The sequence below is a fragment of the Sorghum bicolor genome, chromosome 8 (genome assembly GCF_000003195.3).
Source record: "Sorghum bicolor cultivar BTx623 chromosome 8, Sorghum_bicolor_NCBIv3, whole genome shotgun sequence".
In the NCBI taxonomy this organism is placed as follows: domain Eukaryota; kingdom Viridiplantae; phylum Streptophyta; class Magnoliopsida; order Poales; family Poaceae; genus Sorghum; species Sorghum bicolor.
The window spans coordinates 12,181,047-12,199,616 of record NC_012877.2 but is presented as its reverse complement, the minus strand read 5'-3'; the positions used below and the strand labels follow the sequence as shown (position 1 = coordinate 12,199,616).

Sequence of the window (18,570 nt, the reverse complement as noted above, 5' to 3'; positions counted from 1 at the left end):
TATTTTATGGTATACGTATATATATCTAATGGAAAAAGTCTACATAACCCCCCAAACTATTAAGGGTGGACTACTTCACCCTCCGAACTATAAAACCGGATATTCTACCCCTTGAACTTTCAAAACCGGTCAAATAACCCCCTAGAGTGGTTTTGGACGGTGGTTTTGTCTTTTTCTTTTTTATTTATTTTCGCTAAATCTTTGAAAAGTCATAATAAATTATAGAAAAATCAAAAAATGGAAAATTTCAATTTTGTTGGACTTCTGATGAGTAGATCTACACAGTGAATATATAATATGGTATACTTTAGTATAAAGTTTTTGTTGTAGCTTTAAATCTATGTTTTTCTGTAATTAAATCGAATAATTGATATATGCAGTTCCTATGATCCAACTGTGGTGAAATTTTTATGGTGAGCTCATTATTGTATGCTTGAACTATGGTAAAAGTTTCGTACCTAGTGGATCACGTATAACTTAGTTATCAATTTATTTAGTTTTATTCTTGTAAAATCTATAACTAAGTTATACGTGATCCAATGAGTATGAAATTTTTACCATAGTTCAAGCATATAATAGTGAGCCCACCATAAAAATTTTACCACAATTGGACCAAAGGAACTGCATATATGAATTATTCAAATTAATTATAGGAAAACATAGATTTTAAAGTACAGCAAAAATTTTGCACCAATGTATACCATATTATATATTCACTGTGTAGATAAACTCATCAGGAGTCCAACAAAATTAAAATTTTCATTTTATGATTTTTTATGATTTTTCAAAGATTCAGCGAAAATAAATAAAAAAGAAAAAGACAAAACCACCCTCCAAAACCACTCGAGGGGGTTATTTGACCGGTTTTAAAAGTACAGGGGATAAAATATCCAGTTTAATAGTTCAGGGGTTAAGTAGTCCACCCTAAATAGTTTGGGAGTTATGTAGACTTTTTCCTATATCTGTTGTAGATGTTTATGCATTTTTCAATAAATTTGGCCAAACTAGTAAAATTTGGCATAGTCGGTGAGGGTTGGGTCAGTACACCTACGTAGGAGGCTAGCCGGCCCAACCAGATAGGCATGTCTGATGTACTTGGTGGGTAAGCCATAGATCGACTATAGGATACCGACATATTTGAGTTCACTGAATTATAAAGATACAACTAGATCTCTTTTGTAACAAACATGGAAACCATCATGGCCACTTTTTAGGTAAACCGCACACTCACTCGTATAGAAAGCTATGTAGCCCGAGGCACAACGGCCCGGCCCACGGCTTGACATTTTGGCCCGGTCCAAGCATGGCTCGGCCCGGTAACTCACGGGCTCAGGCCGGCCCAGCCCGGTGGTGTGCAAGCCGTGCTTGGGCCGCCCTCTGAGCCCACGGGCTGGCACGACCCGACCCGAGTTTTAGGGGTCGGCCCGGCAATGACCCGGTACCACCTTCGCAGGCATTGCATAAACAGCCCATTTTTATATTACATGTCTTTTGATGTCATTTCTATGATATAAGACTGAGATTGTGAATCTGAGAAGTTGAGATTTGTAAAAAATTAATTGTGGCATTATGTTGGTGAAGTGATTCATTGTCATTGTGTGGTTATTTTGATTTTTTTTATAAAACCGGATTGTGGGCCGCCCTGGCCCGCTAGGCTACGCGGGTCGCTGAGGCACGACATGGCAGGCACGCAGGCCAAGTTGGCACGGCACGCTACGGCCCGTGCCCGCCCTGATGGCCATCCATACTCACTCGCATCCACTTCTCTTTCTCTCAGTCTGTGGGGGTATAAACCCCTATACCCTCATGGGCCTATATGGGCCGCACCATCAGAGGTGGCTCGGCCCACAAGATGAAGACGTGCGGCGCACGACTGGTCGGCGTGCACCGCAAGGCTACAAGATTTTGTACCAAATAGGATACTTTGCTTGTAACTCTGTCCCTTCAAGATATATAAGGAGGGGCAGGGGTCCCCTAGAGGACAAGTCATACACATTATCTCTCAACACAATCCAATACAACCAGACGCAGGACGTAGGTATTACGCCAGCTTGGCGGCCGAACCTGGATAAAAAGCTTGTCCGTGTCTTGCGTCACCATCGAGTTCGTAGTTTGCGCACCGTCTACCGATAAACTACTACCGTGGGTATACCCCAAGGTAGACTGCCGACTAGCTTTCGTCGACAGTGGCGCGCCAGGTAGGGGGTGTGCGTACAGCTCTCCCGACGAACAAGATGGCCATCATCCCCGACTTCGCGGCCATGGCGGGCGACTTCACGTTCACCGTCAGCTTCAACAACTTCACCGCCATGACCACGGAGGAGGTGTAGATCCGATCTGCGCCAACCACTTCTTCATCGACGTCGGCGGCGGCTTCAACCACGCTGGCTACGACTCCAACTACTCCAGCAACGTCTCCGACCACGCCGACAACGCGTCACCCGCTTCTCTGCTACAAAGTGAGGCAGATCGACGACACCGACCTGCTCAGGCTATCGACCAAGTTGTGTGGCCTACTTGCTCTGACCACGAGTCGCAATAATAATCGCCGCGAAGAACGGCGCTATGACAGCCGCGACCACCATCACGACAACAAGTCAAGCAACTCTCCCGACCAGACTTTCGTCCAAAGATAAGTACAATTCTAATATTTTATTTATTTTTGGCATAATATTTTTAAGATTATTATTCTTCAAAACAACTTTTTTAGCCGACTAGTTTTTTCTCCTACACGAGCTTTCCAGAGCCGGTACTGTCTCCGACTCCTCCCTACACGTGCACGAGATCCGCCCTCTGCGTTCCGGGTGGTCGGCAGTACTCTCTGACGTGGCTGACAATCCTACGCATGCCTAGGTTCCGCACCTCATGCTGATTGTTGGCTAGACCAGAGCTGGTACAAGCTCTAGGATGAATTAACTACTTGTGCTAATTTTATAACAAAAAATCTAAAACTTATCTCAGTACTGATTTTTATCTAAAGTTTATTTATACATCATGTACTACCTATTCTTTATATTTATTTTTCAGGGATTTGGCCCAGTCGACAAGCTACGCTCGGGGACTCGTCGACTATTCCCTACGCTGTGCCCGGGGACTGCTCCGACCACCGAGCACGTTTACGTTCCCAACCACGCTCGGGGACTTGTCGACTACTCTCTATGCTATGCTCGAAGACTGTGCCGACCACCGAGCACGTTTACGTTCCCAACCACGCTCGGGGACTTGTCCACCGGTCCCTACGCCGTGCTCGGGGACTGTGCCGACCACCGAGCACTATACGCTCGGGGACTGGTCGACCAGCTCACCAATTTAAGAGCTTGGGGACTGCACCGACCACCGAGCACTATACGCTCGGGGACTGGTCGACCAGCTCACCAATTTAAGAGCTTGGGGACTGCACCGACCACCGAGCACTATACGCTCGGGGACTGGTCGACCAGCCCACCAATTTGAGAATTCGGGGACTGTACCGACCACCGAGCGTTCTATGCTCGGGGACTGGTCGATTAGTCTATTCAATTGCATACGAGCATGATATGCTCGGGGACTGGTAAATTCAATTTTTTAGACCTTGCTACAAGGCTCATACTTCGCCTTCCAGCAAGCTCGGGGACTACATCGGTACGATGCATCTGGCGATGCATCTCAGTTTCAGAATTTTTTTGAGGACTTTTCTTTTGACCCTGGCACCACGTGCCTACGTCACCTACTACCAGGCTCGGGGACTAAGTGGGCACACTTCACCTTGCGGTGAATGTGCTTGCTTTTTGAAAGACTATACTTTTCAGAAAAGTAAAGTGGGCACACTTCACCAGGAAAGAAATCTTTTTTAATTTGGAGCACCATGCATTCTTCGAACAACCTGCTTCTTTGATGTCAATGTTGATCAACTGTCTTTTGAGTTGGTCAAAATACCGTTGCAACTGTTTGGGCGATTTTCCTGTTTATTGAAGACGTCAAGCCTCGCTGATCGAAGAAGCTCAAGACGGCGTGTTACATCACAATACATGGTGCTCGGGGACTAGCTGTGGGGGTATAAACCCCTATACCCTCATGGGCCTATATGGGCCGCACCATCAGAGGTGGCTCGGCCCACAAGATGAAGACGTGCGGCGCACGACTGGTCGGCGTGCACCGCAAGGCTACAAGATTTTGTACCAAATAGGATACTTTGCTTGTAACTCTGTCCCTTCAGGATATATAAGGAGGGGCAGGGGTCCCCTAGAGGACAAGTCATACACATTATCTCTCAACACAATCCAATACAACCAGACGCAGGACGTAGGTATTACGCCAGCTTGGCGGCCGAACCTGGATAAAAAGCTTGTCCGTGTCTTGCGTCACCATCGAGTTCGTAGTTTGCGCACCGTCTACCGATAAACTACTACCGTGGGTATACCCCAAGGTAGACTGCCGACTAGCTTTCGTCGACACAGTCGTTGACCACATGCTCGCTTTATACTCCTCCCCATCTCTCTCCCTCTCTCTCTCCAGTGGCGGCCTCTCTCCTAGTGACCTTCTCCTCGGCGGCGACCTCCTCCCCATGTCCGCGCCCACCTCCTCCTCACGTGGCTCCTCCCCCTCTCCCCTCCGGTGGCGATAGCACCGGTAAGGTAGGTCATCTCCTCCTCCTCCTCTTTCTCCTAGATCTGCTCCTTAGGGTTTCCACAAACTCTCCCTTTTATCTTCACAAACTCCAATAAATTTAGAAAGAAAGAGGTTTAGAGGAAAAGGAAGGTCGGCCAGGTGGTGAGGATGTCGGCGGACGGTTTAGGGGTCGTGACGTTGGTGGAGGCGAGGATGCTATGGCCATGACGGTATAAGGAGGGAGGGAGGGAGGGGGAGATGGGAGCTGGCACCGTGGGGACACTAAGGTTTGCCGGAGATGGTGTCGGAGGGTGAGAAGACGCCATGGGGAGGAAGCACCGCGGGACGAAGAAAAAAATAGTATTGTTGTAAAAAAAAGAATATAATAATTTGCACTTTACTTTCAATGGCATAGTCGTGCAATCCGTCCGCATGGATCAATTCTTGTTTATAAAATATTTTTAACAAAGCTTCTCCTTGATTCAGCTACAGAGCTCCGCCGACTGTCCTACCGCGCCCACTTGAATCCGTAACGGATCCGCGCGCATGCGCACCTGAATATATATGCACCGAGTTGAGGGAGGCGACTTGCGCAGTTCACGGGCCCGTATCGCGCGTTTTTCCTGAAATCCCGCCGCCGCCTCCCCTCTTTCCGGCCGCGGTGGTCGTGATCCAAACCATACCAGCACTGTGTCCTGATCGCCGCCGCCGCCGCCGCCGCCGCCGCCGCCTGGAGTCCGGTTCTCGGGTCCACCTGCATTGGTTGTTTCCCTAGCTTTTGTTCGCCGGTATGGAACGCCTGCTCCCTCCGTTGGATCAGTCGATGATCCCTCGCTCGTTTTGTTAATATTGGCTCAATTAGACTCTCTTTCTAGTCACCTGATGAACATTGTTGCCTCTGTGCAGGGACTCCCGAGATCCGACGAACATCTGCGGCATAGTTCCAACCACAGGAGACCGACTGAGCCCCGGCCGAAATCATGGCTCGCAAAAAGGCAACCGCGGAGGAACTCCGGAGGCTGAACAAGGCTCGTGAGTTCAAGCGAAAGAGAAACATGCTCAAGGCAGCAGGAGCAAGACCGGACAACAAGGTTTGCTAGGGTTTACTACTTCTCCTTGTCATGTTTTAATTAACAAGTTCTTTCAGTATGTGTTATGCTATAAATGTGACAAGATTTCGGCCCATAACCTGCATGCAGAGAAAACTTTTATGCTTAAAACTCCTGTTTAATTTGCACCACATCTTCATTGCTCATCTAGGTTTTTCTATTTGCCCAAAGGGGAGTTTTGGAGTTATGATTGAATCAGTATTTTCTAATGTCGACCAAAACTTAGTCTGCTTATTGGCTATATACACTATATACGCTTTTTATTTGAAATTGCTTCTCAGATTTTCGTTTTTATTGCCTTTGTCATAAGTTTGCTATCCTTCAGTCCATTTTTTGCTCGTGTGTGGTTATTATCTTTCTGACAAAGCTAGGATTAATTTGCACTTGTTGCAGGGATTGGATGTTTGTGCAATTTGTGACGATGGTGGTAATCTAACTTGGTAAGTGTTACTGATATTACTTCCTCTCCTTTACTTGGATAGATATCATATATTCTGCAGCAATGTGTAAACGAAATCCTAGTTCAATGCTTAACTAATATCCCTTTTCTTCTGGATATTTCAGCTGCGAAGGTTGTTGTCAGAGGGCTTTCCATCTTGATAACAAACATGATTGCATCAAAACACTTGGGCTAACTATAGAAGATGCAAAGGTATGTCCTGTGTTTGAGTTGCCACCTTCCTTAACTCTTTACATTTGTATATATCTCTAAAATTGACAGTGTTGCTCCATGTTTCTCATTGTTAATTAATTCAGAACATAATCGAGAAGGAAGCTTTTATATGCAAGAACTGCCAGTACAAGCAGCATCAGTGTTACATTTGTGGATCGTTGGGGTCTTCAGATGACACTGACACATCATCACAAGCTGAGGTAAATTTGATCATGTCTATTTGCTGAAACCTAGTAACTTTTACTTCTGAAAGAGGTGAAACTGAAGTTAAAAAAAACAAGGGGAAAGAATCCCTTTCCAGGATCTAATTCTGATTTCTACATTGCTTGCCAGGTATTCCAATGTGAGCATGACGATTGTGCACGCTTTTACCACCCAAAATGTGTTGCTCAGATGCTATACCCAGATAGCCACCACAGGCAAGAGCTTTTTGAGCTCCAGGTCGCTGCCGGAGAGAGATTCTCTTGTCCTATGCATGAATGTATTGTGTGCAAGGAAGTAGAGAATAAGACTGAGAAGCGTATGCAGTTTGCAGTCTGCAGACGCTGCCCAACTGTTTACCACCGGAAGTGCTTGCCAAGGTCTGTATATATATATATATATATATATATATATATATATATATATATATATATATATACACACACACACACACACACACACACACACACACACACACACACACATATACTTGGAGATGTATGCAGGAGACTTTTTGCTAACAGTTCGTATACCTTTTTGCAGTGATATCCTTTTCAAACCGAAGAAGGGTCCCAAGGGTGCCATGCGAAGGGCGTGGAAGAACATGCTTCCGGCGGATCGAATTTTGATATTCTGCATGTATGCTAATTTCCATACCTTCATCACTCATATGCTTAATTACCCCTCCGTTTTGCCCTCCAGCATTACTGAATTTTGTTAACCTTTTTTACAGGAAGCATGAGATCGTAAGGAAACTACAAACTCCTGCAAGGGATCATATCATCTTTCCTGAAGCCAATGTGCTGAAAACGTTTCAAGCTGCTTCTGCACCCATGGAACAAGATATGCCTGAGCCTGACCAAAAAGAGGCGCCTGACCACTCGTTGCCGGAGCAAACCCACTCGTCGCCTCCACCGGCTGCAAGCGACCAGAATCAGTGCTGCTGTTCTGGCCCTCTCGACTCATTTGCTCCAAGTTCCTTGTTCATGCATCCGCATCCAGGCTCCTGTGGTTGGCTCGATGACTAACTATACAACCTATCTGCCCCTTATAGAGAGGAAACACCTGTTACAGGTCATTTTGCAAATAATTGCAAGTAGACAAGCTAGTGTTGGATTGGATATATACGAGAAAACCTGAATTCTCTTTGTCGCTGTAGTTATAGGAAACACCTTGTTTTATAGCTTGTTGTACCTCAAACCTGCAGCCTTGTACTCATCACTACCGGAAACCTTATCTTTGCCGAGTGCTAAATTGTTTGCTGAGTACAATATTTCGGGCACTTGGCAAACAAGCTCTTTGCCGAGTGCGAAAAAATACTCGGCAAACAAGCAAATTTGCCGAGTTCAAAAAAAAACACTCAGCAAAGATTTTGCCAAGTTTTTTTGTTTGCAGAGTGTTTTTTCTGTGCTTTGCCAGAGTATATTTTTTGCACTCGGCAAAGAACTGCTTCAAATCATATTTTAAAATAGTAAATTAATTCAAAAGAAAAAGTTTTCTACTATAAAGTTATATAAATTTTTAAAATATAAAACTTTGATTTTGGTCATTTCTTCATTCGATAGTGATAGCCCATCACGGCACATTATTGCTGGATTTTTGGTTTAAACCGACAACGATAGCTCCAACCGGTAGTGATATTTAGGTCTTGACTGTCGGTTCACATCATTATCGGTTTTGGCCAAGAATCGACGGTGATAGTGGGTCATCATTATCGGTTTTAACCAGGAACAAGCGGTGATAGTGGGTCATCACTGCCGGTTTTAGCTAAGAACTGACATTGATAGTGTCATTGTCGGTTCTTGGCTTGAACCAACGGGTGATACTGTAAGAAAATTCCATAAGTTTTTTATATGACGTCCGATGAAGACAAACTTTATATCAAAGATGTATATAAGTTTAAATTTTTTAATTTGAGATTGTTTGAATATTCAAATATTTTTACTTGTAATCATCTGTCTAACAAAATTAATTTCGATATCTAAAATTTAAAATTTAAATTTTTGAAGCGACCTCAAATGGATAAACGTCCAAAACAAAATTATAGACCTCAAAAGGTTATGCAAGTTTGCAGTTGACAAAATTTTCATTTGAAATCATTTACTATATCAAAATATTATTTGAAATTAAACTTTGAAATTGTTGAAGAACTCTAATTTCTGTTTTTAATCTCTGGCTAAAACTTTTAAATAGTTATTCGTCATACTAACTTTAAATTTGATTTTTCTCTAAAAATTTCTAAAATCATGCTCTAGGAGTTTATTGTGTTCTGATAACTATTATTCTATCCATCTTTCATGTGACTGTGTTTTATCTATTTGAATTTTGAATTTCAAAAAATAATAACTTCAAACGTTATTTTGGAACACTAAATGGTTTCAGATGAAAAAGTCATGAGCATAGAAGTTGTAGAATTTATCAAGATCTACAACTTTTATTTTGGTAATTTTTTTATCCGATAAAAGTGGTGGCAATATTATTCATAAAATTTATATGTCTCTCTTATAGTTTCATAAACTATGATAGAGATGTGTAACATTTGTGAACAATGCTACTACCACTATATCAGATAAATAAATGACCAAAATAAAAGTTATAAATCTTGAAAAGTTATACAACTTTATAGTTGATAACTTTTTTATTTGAAATCATCTTGTTTTGGAAAACTAAGTTTAAATTTCTAAAAAAATAAAAATAAAATTAAAATTTTTAAATGACCTCAAATTGAGAATCTCTCAAAATAAAAGTTGTAGATCTTGAAAAGTTATAAAATGTTGTAGTTGATAATTTTTTGATTTGAAATTATCTTGTCAAGGAAAACTACATTCAAATTTCTAAAAAAATTGAAATTTGATTTTTTTTAAAAAACGACCTCGGATGAACAAATAGCAAAAACAAGTTGTAAATCTCAAAAAGTTATGAAACTTTATAGTTGATAACTTTTTTATTTGAAATTATTTTGTCATAGAAAACTACATCTGAATTTCTCAAATTTAAAATTCAAATTTGGTAAATTATCTCGGATGAAGAAACTACCAAAATAAAACTTATAGGTCTCCAGAAGTTATAAAACTTTATAGTTGATAACTTTTTTATTTGAATTTATTTAGGGTCTCAAATAGTTATTTAAATTTAGATGAACATAAAATGGCTAGGACAAAAATCTCATTTGGACACGTTATAGGTGGAGTGGTTAAAGGTTGAAGACCTGAAGCAGAATGTCGGGAATTCGAGCGCCAGTGGCCGCGAAGTGCATGCTTTTCGTGGAAAAAATTATGTGACTTGTGACCTACCTAGTAGACCACGTGGCTGTATAATGGGTCTTCTCCTGGTAATAATTTTTCCCCATTTTTCATTGCATTTTTGGGCTTATTTTCTAAAAACCATATCACTGCCGATTCAACCAGTGTTGATTCATATGAACCGGCAGTGATGTCAATCCCTCGTCGCTGCCGGTTTGCCAGTGTCAGTTCAAAATCCGGTAGTGATAGGGCTTTTTGAACCGACAGTGATGTGGAGATATGACGTAGTATTTCCACGCAATAAAAAGGTACCTCTATAAAATATCTTTGATAACAGTCCAACAGTTATAAATTTCTCCATGTCCACAATATATTTATCCTTAAAAGTAATATTTTCAAATTTAAGGCTAGATGATACTAATAAATTATCGGCTGTTATATCTGAATTATTGCTAGACAAATCTCCACGGACATCTTGAGGAGCTATGCACTCATCAACTTGGTTGTCGGTGTCCCCAAGTATCAGCCACCTGTCATCAGTCTTTCGGCCACTTTAGTCCCTCGGTCTAAGTCTCACATCCGTCTTTCACCACTCTCAATCCATCTAGACGACATGTCTCTACTTGACTTTTTCTATGGTCGTCGATCGCTTCTATGCTTCACACTTCACACCAATACAAGCAAGATACACGTTGCCCACACACTCAGGCTAGGGTTAGTCTCAAATTCAATCGCTGATCATTTTCTGACAATCAGTCATCACAACTCGACACACATAGGTACATATATCAACCATGTGTAATGATCCGAATTTATTAATTCCTTAGCCAGTAAGCTGTGTTGTCCTTTGTGCTAGTGATGATGGGCGCCTAGATACTTTGGACGGAGAGCTATTTAATTTTTCTCTAAACAAGAATAGTTTCTTCGCTTGTTAATTACAAGGGTCCGGGGCACATTTGTTTCAATGGCAATCTGACATGTAAAAAATTGTGTTTTGATGCAATGGCAGTCGTAATAGGTGGCAACAAATTGGAACCATGGCAACCCTCACGTATTGTGCGAGTAAGTTACGTCGAATCGAAAGATGAGAACTGAATATTATGATGACTCATATCAGAGCAATAATTCTTCGAGCCAAACACCAATAACAGTGTTTCTCATTTTCTCTGCCGGCCAGATAGTCATGTCACTGCAGCACTACAACGTACGTTTCTTTGTACGTTAATGTCATAACCCACTATATGTCCCTTGTGAATGAACTATTAGTTTGGCTTTGTGTCATGTAGTATTGGGCCCTATGTTGGCTTGGCCTCTGGAAGCGTTTGGGCTAAGGCTAATGTATCTGAACCATTAAACTTGCTGTGTGGGTGGTTGGATAGACAGTGAGAAATAACAAAACAATTCAATCCTAATTTCTTCTTCTTCCCGTGCTCCTGCTCGAGACGGTGCGCCGCCGTGCTCCCCTACCGCGTGTGCTCACCGGTATCCTTCTCTCCGTCGGCTAGGATCGCCACATCTGGTATCAAAGCCACTCATCTACCTATCGCTCGATTTGGATTCGTAAAATCCCGTGGAGGTTCGCTGGCTCGATCTGAGTTGAGTTCCTCTTTGGTTGGTCCGACGAGCACCAATAACCCACTGTAGGATCTCTGGATGTACAGGAAGTGGCCTAGAGGGGGGGGTGAATAGGCCTGTTCAAACTTTTTCAGCAAAGTTTATCAGTCACACAGGCAAGGGCGGCAGTGAGGCCCTCCCAGGGCGGCACTGACGGCCTCAACAGAAAAACAGACAGAAGCTTAATTGAATTGATTCAAAGTTTACCCAGGGAAATTTAGATCGACTAAATTTCCAAGCTTCCTACAAGATGTTAGAGCACAGGTACGTGGCTAGAATGTGCTGGAGCCTCCCCACCAAGTAGATCGGCCTCAAATCCTAACACAAACTCATACACAAGTGAAAGCACACAAGACACACGATTTTTACCGTGGTTCAGCTGTTGCCACAACAAGGCTTGGCCTACTCCACGTTGTTGAGGTGCCCACACTAGGACCGGCTTAGCCACACAGGCTTACCTTCTCCTCGTTCTCAAAGCAAGGATTTTACCCCTTGCAAAGAGTAAAGAATGTATTAGCTGCAAGGGTAACCTTACAAACCTTCCCTTGGCTGCCACACAAGTTGGCAAGCTCTAGGGCGACGCCTAGCCGGCTAGGAGCAAGCTCCAAGAGTAACAAACTCAAGGCTGCCGGCCAAACGTGAACCAAAAGCTCTTTTTGACACTGGGAATCAATGGATCTGCTCTCCAATCAAAGTTTGCTGCCTTTTCCCTGGCTAGAATCAAGGATTGGCTTGGGGGCTTGAGGAGCAACAAAGGAGGGAGAGAGAAGTGAGCTCTGGTCTGTTTGCAACGGTTGGGAGCGAGGAAGATGAGCAGGTTACCGTTTGAGACGGTCTGGAAGGGTATTTATACCCAGCTCTCCAACTGTCACAGGGTAGGGCGGCAGTGCCGCCCTTAGAGGGCGGCAGTGCCGCCCTTGCCTGAACCAGCCTGAAAACACCAAAGTGTAGAGAGAAAGATATGCTGGCTAGGCTTGGGTCTGAGGATGTTGATGAGCTTTTGAGCCTTTGGTTCACAATTTGATCCACAACCTTGGAGTCCCTCTTTATAGTACGGCTTTTCCTATACTCAAATTCAAACCGAAAATGAATTAAACCTCCTTTGGAGCTAGGAAAGCCATCCTTTAGAAATGGGGGATCCTTCATGGTATTCAACAACCTCTTTGCTATATTCCCTGCTTGTCATCTCAGCAAAACTCATTAGTTCCCTAATTCGGTGGTCATCAACGCCAAAACCCACAATAGGCTTGATTGCACTTACAATCTCCCCCTTTTTGGTGATTGATGACAACCAAATTAGAGCTTACAAAAGATAATAATCATAACTGAGATTTAAATGGTCATGGGCATAGGAGCTCCCCCTAAATGTATGATTGGAGTTTTGAATACTCTAACTTGACATAAAATTCAAGCTTCATACATTTAGCAAGTGATGGAGGACCTCCCCCTATGTCCATGACCTCTGTGGGGTGCAACAAACTGTGTCACAAAATAACCGTGTATGCATATGACAGTTTATACAAGCAGGACAGCATGCTGCTGTAGTAGAGGACCTCACTGCCGCCCTGGTAGGGCGCCACTGCCGCCCTTGCTACACCAGCAAGCTGACAGAAATTTCAAAAAAGCATTACACCACACAAGCAGGTTAACCAACAGAATTTAAACTAAAAATTAAGCCTGGCAAGCAGTTGACAAGTACATGTTCACATCCGAAGCAAATAGAGATAAGTAAGTAGCATTATTACAACTTAAAGATAATTTTTAAAGAAGCACTCATGCTCACAAACTAACAACTAACACTCTCATCGGATCTGAACATGAAGATTTGCAGCTGCAGTAACGAAGTCCAGTCGAAAAGAATTGACCCCTCTAATTTCTCTAATTTTCTCCCCCTTTGGCATCAAGGACCAAAAAGAGAAAAGAAGAGAGAAAGAAGAGAGAACAACTCACTCATCATCGTCATCATCGTCACTGGAAACCACGGCACGACCAGCCCTATGAGTCGTAGCGGTGAAGCGAGAGGCACGCGTGGAACGTCGAGGAGCAGCCGCTGAAGTGCTAGCCCGACGCTGTCTAGCATCATCCCTGAACTGCCGATAGACACTGCCTAGTGTCTCCTGAAGATCTGGATCATCATCATATCCCTGATGCTCATCATAGCTGCCATGATCTTCACCAGACTCCGTGTCAGACAGGTGAGGAAGATCTGGAAACTGAGGAGGTGGAGCCACGGGTGGAAGAGGAGGTAGACCCTGAACCTCTCTAGCTGCATTTATTGCATGCCTGCTCTCCATCCTGTCATTATACTGATTTTGTGCCATGTAAGAACAAGTGCCAAAAATAGCCTTCACCCATTCTGCCAACTTCTGAAAGTGCTTCTTCTTCCTTCCATCTCTCCTCTGTGGCACACTGTGGCCTCCCTCACTATGGTATGAGCTCTCTACTGCAGGAGGTGGGGCTGTTTTACCACCTTTGGTTTTCTTGATGTTATACACCGTGTGGCTACAATCCTTAGGATATCTAACTCCAGTCACTCTCTCAATCATAAACATCAGATAAGGAGCATAAGGAAGTGACCTCCTCCCATCATCCATAGCATATGCCAGCTCTACCCATATGAACCTTGGAAAATTAAATTTATCTCCTTCTGGAAATCTGGACAGCACATTAGTAATATGGCCATTGAGATCAGTGGCATTGTCTTTTGGGTTGAGTGTCATTTTGATAAGGTTGTTCATCACATAATAGAAACTCTTCAACCCAGTCCTCCTGTTGTTCACTTGGGTTGGATCCTCCCACATAAAACTCACCTCATGTGGCTCAAACCTTCTCTCATTGTGAATTCGAGAGTAGGTTCTATGGTCATTTCCAAAACCCAATATCCTGCAGAAGGTAATGAAATCAATCCTATAATGTGTACCATCTGTCATCCAATGAACTTCATCATTGTCTCTGTTCCAGAAGTAGGTAGCATGAAATTGAGCAAGTATCTCTCTATTCCAGTCATATTTAAAGGACATGAGAGTGGACAGCTCAAACTTATCACATACTTTAATTGCAGCATCAAAGTCAGGCTCCTCTTTTGCTTGCATAGCATCAAAATCAATGAAATGCATCTCACAAATCTTTCCCTTTCTAGCTGGTAGAATAGCAGTGGCATAGAAATTTGAATGAAAAACATTCCAGAAACGATAATCAACACCACTTATCTTGCTGTGAGCATAGGGATCCATCTCTCTAGCTTCCTCCACAGCTTTCCAGCTTGCTGCATAATTGATTAAGGGATGATCCACTGTGTCATTTGGTGCCTTGAGTTCAAACTCATCAGTGCTGTCCCTCATATAGCTGTCATCAAACTCTATAATGTGCAAGGGAGTGCTAGGACAGCCTATGGGAGAGATCGTGAAACCAGCCTGCTGCAACATTTCTTCTTGCTGAATATACTGCTGCCTTGCTGCTCTATCATCTCCAAAGAATACTCCAGAGCTGCTGCCTCTGCCCCTGCCTCTGCGAACTTGTTGCTTGGTGGTTATTTTCCTCTTTCCTCGGTCCATCTATGCCAAAATTGAGCCAAATCAGGAACTGTACATCTGGCATATAGTGGAACATATGTAGAGTCAATTGATCAAGTGAGATGTGTAGAATATGGACTGTAGGAACTCCCCCTAACCAAGCTGGTCAGGTGAGGGCGGCACTGCCGCCCTCTGAGGGTGGCACTGCCGCCCTGCAGAGTTTCTGCAGTCCCTACTCTTCACTTCATCACTTATTCAACTTACACACATGTGCACCACTGTCCATCATACAATCTCTAATGCAGTTCATATGCAGATTAAGTCTAGATGAGCATGAGCTTAAAGAGGATGAACAAACGAATTAGGATAGATTTAATCTATGAACTTTAATCGATTCACTTTCCCTTCAATGCATTGAAACTGCAGAGAAGCAGTTGCCAAGGCCGGCACTGCCGACCTTAAGCTCCGGCACTGCCGGAGGGCATCTTTCAATACGTCGAGAGAAATCAAATCCATTCAAATCCATCCACTAAACCTCTTCCTAATTCATCATCCATCCACTAGAAACTGAAACTTTTGCCCAAAAAGTAGACATTGCATAGATCGGGATTGGTTAGGGTTTCACCTTGCTTTGCTTCCTTGGATTGAGGGGATGAGAGAAGAATGTCCCTCCTTGGAGAGGGAGCAGCCCACCCCAATGCACCACTGGAGAAGACCAGAGAAGGCCTTCCCCTCTTCTCCTTCTTCCTCACGGCAGTGAAGAGGCCGATGGGGAGAAGTCCCCTAGAGCCGGCGTGAGGGAGAGAGAGAGACAGAGAGGGAGAGGTGCGGCGCAATGTGGAGAAGAGAGAGAGATCACGGGCACAACTAGAAGGAAAAGAAAAGTGGGCCCGTGAGAACCAGTCCAAGGCGATTTTACCCTGAACCGCTTAGGGCGGCACTGCCGACCCTACAGGGCGGCACTGCCGCCCTCCTTGACAGCAGAGGGATTTAAGAGAAATTAACTTTTCTCTATTGCTTTAGATATGAATATATACAACCCAAACACCATGACTAGACACAAGGAAACAATCAAACTATAGTCATGATATTTGAGACAAATTTTTAAGAGGTTTTGAAAGACATAATTAAATCTTTTCAAGTATTTTCTCCTATGCATACTAGTTAATCAAACAAGGTGTGTGCTGGAGTTCAAACCACGTTACGAGAATCCAAGATATTCAGTTCACTACGCAAAGCACAAAACCTTGTCTCGTCTAGAGGCTTAGTGAAGATATCGGCTAGTTGGTTTTCGGTGCTCACATAGCAAATTTCGATATCTCCTTTGGCTTCGTGGTCTCTCAAGAAGTGATGTCGGACGTCTATGTGCTTGGTTCTTGAGTGACTTACAGGGTTGTTTGCAAGTTTTATGGCACTTTCATTGTCACACAAAAGTGGGATTTTGGTAAAATGACATCCGAAATCACGAAGGGTTTGCCTCATCCAAAGTAATTGAGCACAGCATGCACCGGCTGCAATATACTCGGCCTCAGCTGTGGAAAGGGCTACACAATTTTGCTTTTTAGAACTCCAAGACACTAAGGACCGTCCAAGGAATTGACATGTCCCCGAAGTGCTTTTTCTATCTACTTTGCAACCGGCATAATCAGAATCTGAATAGCCAAGTAGATTGAACTTGGAGCCCTTAGGATACCACAAGCCAAGGTTAGGAGTGTGTACTAAATATCTCAAGATTCTCTTAACAGCCACTAAGTGACATTCTTTCGGATTAGCTTGAAATCTAGCACACATGCACACACTAAGCATAATATCAGGCCTAGATGCGCACAGATAAAGTAAAGAGCCGATCATGGAGCGGTATACCTTGATGTCCACGGCCTTCCCTTTATCATCAAGATCAAGATGTCCATTAGTTGGCATGGGAGTGTTGATAGGCTTCGCTTTCTCCATGTCAAACTTCTTCAGCATATCAAGGGTGTACTTGGTTTGACTTATGAAAGTCCCTTCCTTCAATTGCTTGATTTGAAACCCGAGGAAGTACTTCAGCTCACCCATCATGGACATCTCAAATCTCTTTGTCATGATCCTACTAAATTCCTCGCAAAAGACTTGATTAGTACTACCAAATATTATGTCATCGACATATATTTGGCACACAAAAATATCATTACCAATTTTACGAGTAAAGAGAGTAGAATCAGCTTTGCCTATTTCAAAGCCTTTCTTGAGCAAGAAATCCTTAAGGCATTCATACCATGCTCTTGGTGCTTGCTTAAGCCCATAGAGCGCCTTTTGGAGTTTATAGACATGGTTTGGAAACTTGGGATCTTCAAAGCCTGGTGGCTGCTCAACATACACCAACTCTTGTATAGGGCCATTGAGGAATGCACTCTTGACATCCATTTGGAACAGCTTGAAGTCGTGATGGGCAGCAAAGGCTAAAAGCATTCGAATTGCTTCAAGCCTTGCCACCGGTGCAAAGGTCTCCTCGAAGTCCAAGCCCTCCACTTGAGTGTAACCTTGAGCCACCAATCTTGCCTTGTTCCTTGTCACCACGCCGTTCTCATCTTGCTTGTTGCGAAAGACCCATTTGGTGCCAATCACATTGGTATTGGGCCTTTCAACGAGAGTCCACACTTGGTTCCTCTCGAAGTTGTTGAGCTCTTCTTGCATGGCCAAGACTCAATCCTCATCCGCCAACGCCTTCTCTACCTTATCTGGTTCAATGGAAGACACAAAAGAGAAATGTTGACAGAAACTTGCTAAATGTGAACGTGTCAACACTCCCTTTCGAAGACTTCCAAGGATGTTGTCGGCAGGATGATCTCTTTGAATTGTTTGGCGTAGTCTTGGATGCTCAACACCGTCTTGTTCTTCATCTAACTCTTCATCAGCTTCAAGCTCAAAAACTGGTGCAAGATCCAGCCCTTGAGGTGTTGAGGAAGTTGCTGCTGCTGAGGGAGGGGCGGCACTGCCGCCCTGGACAGCCTCACTGCCGCCCTGTTGCTGAGCAGCAGGTGTGGCTGACACATTTGCATCGAGTGCATCAGCGGAAGACTTGTCAGCAGCATCTTGGGGATCCTCCTGAGCAGTGGCTTTTTCTTCTTGTGGCCTTATGTCACCAAGAGCCAATTGCTTGATTGCCTCACATGGTGGATCCTCCTTTCCTGCAACACTTTCATCAATATGCTCTACTTGAGAGCCGTTAGACTCATCAAATGAGACATCTACCGCAACTTCAACTCTACCAGAGGTTTTGTTGTAGATGCGGTAGGCATGCTCATTTGATCCATAACCAAGAAGAATCCCTTCATCAACTTTAGGTGCAAACTTAGAGGTTTTGGGCCTTTTATTGAGTATGAAACACTTGCACCCAAACACTCTAAAGTATGACACCTTTGGTTTGTTACCGGTTAGCAGCTCATATGAAGTCTTCTTGAGTTTCTTGTGTAGATAGAGGCGGTTGATTGCATGGCAAGCGGTGTTGATTGCTTCGCACCAAAATAGGTCCGAAGTCTTATACTCATCAAGCATTGTTCTTGCCATATCAATGAGTGTTCTATTCTTCCTCTCTACCATGCCATTTTGCTGCGGGGTGTATGGAGTTGAAAACTCATGCTTGATGCCTTCAT

General features: G+C 43.6%; 2 protein-coding genes across 2 annotated transcripts; both read left to right on the top strand.

Moving 5' to 3' along the window:
- Positions 5,568-6,871, top strand: LOC8058153 (protein ENHANCED DOWNY MILDEW 2). The gene is made up of 6 exons (XM_021465977.1): positions 5,568-5,678; positions 6,090-6,136; positions 6,261-6,348; positions 6,453-6,569; positions 6,703-6,788; positions 6,865-6,871. The coding sequence occupies exons 1-6, from the start codon at positions 5,568-5,570 to the stop codon at positions 6,869-6,871; spliced, it is 456 nt and encodes a 151-aa protein (XP_021321652.1).
- Positions 7,125-7,808, top strand: LOC110429534. The gene is made up of 2 exons (XM_021445591.1): positions 7,125-7,209; positions 7,304-7,808. Exons 1-2 carry the CDS (start codon positions 7,154-7,156, stop codon positions 7,596-7,598), a joined length of 351 nt encoding a protein of 116 aa, XP_021301266.1. The 5' UTR covers positions 7,125-7,153; the 3' UTR covers positions 7,599-7,808.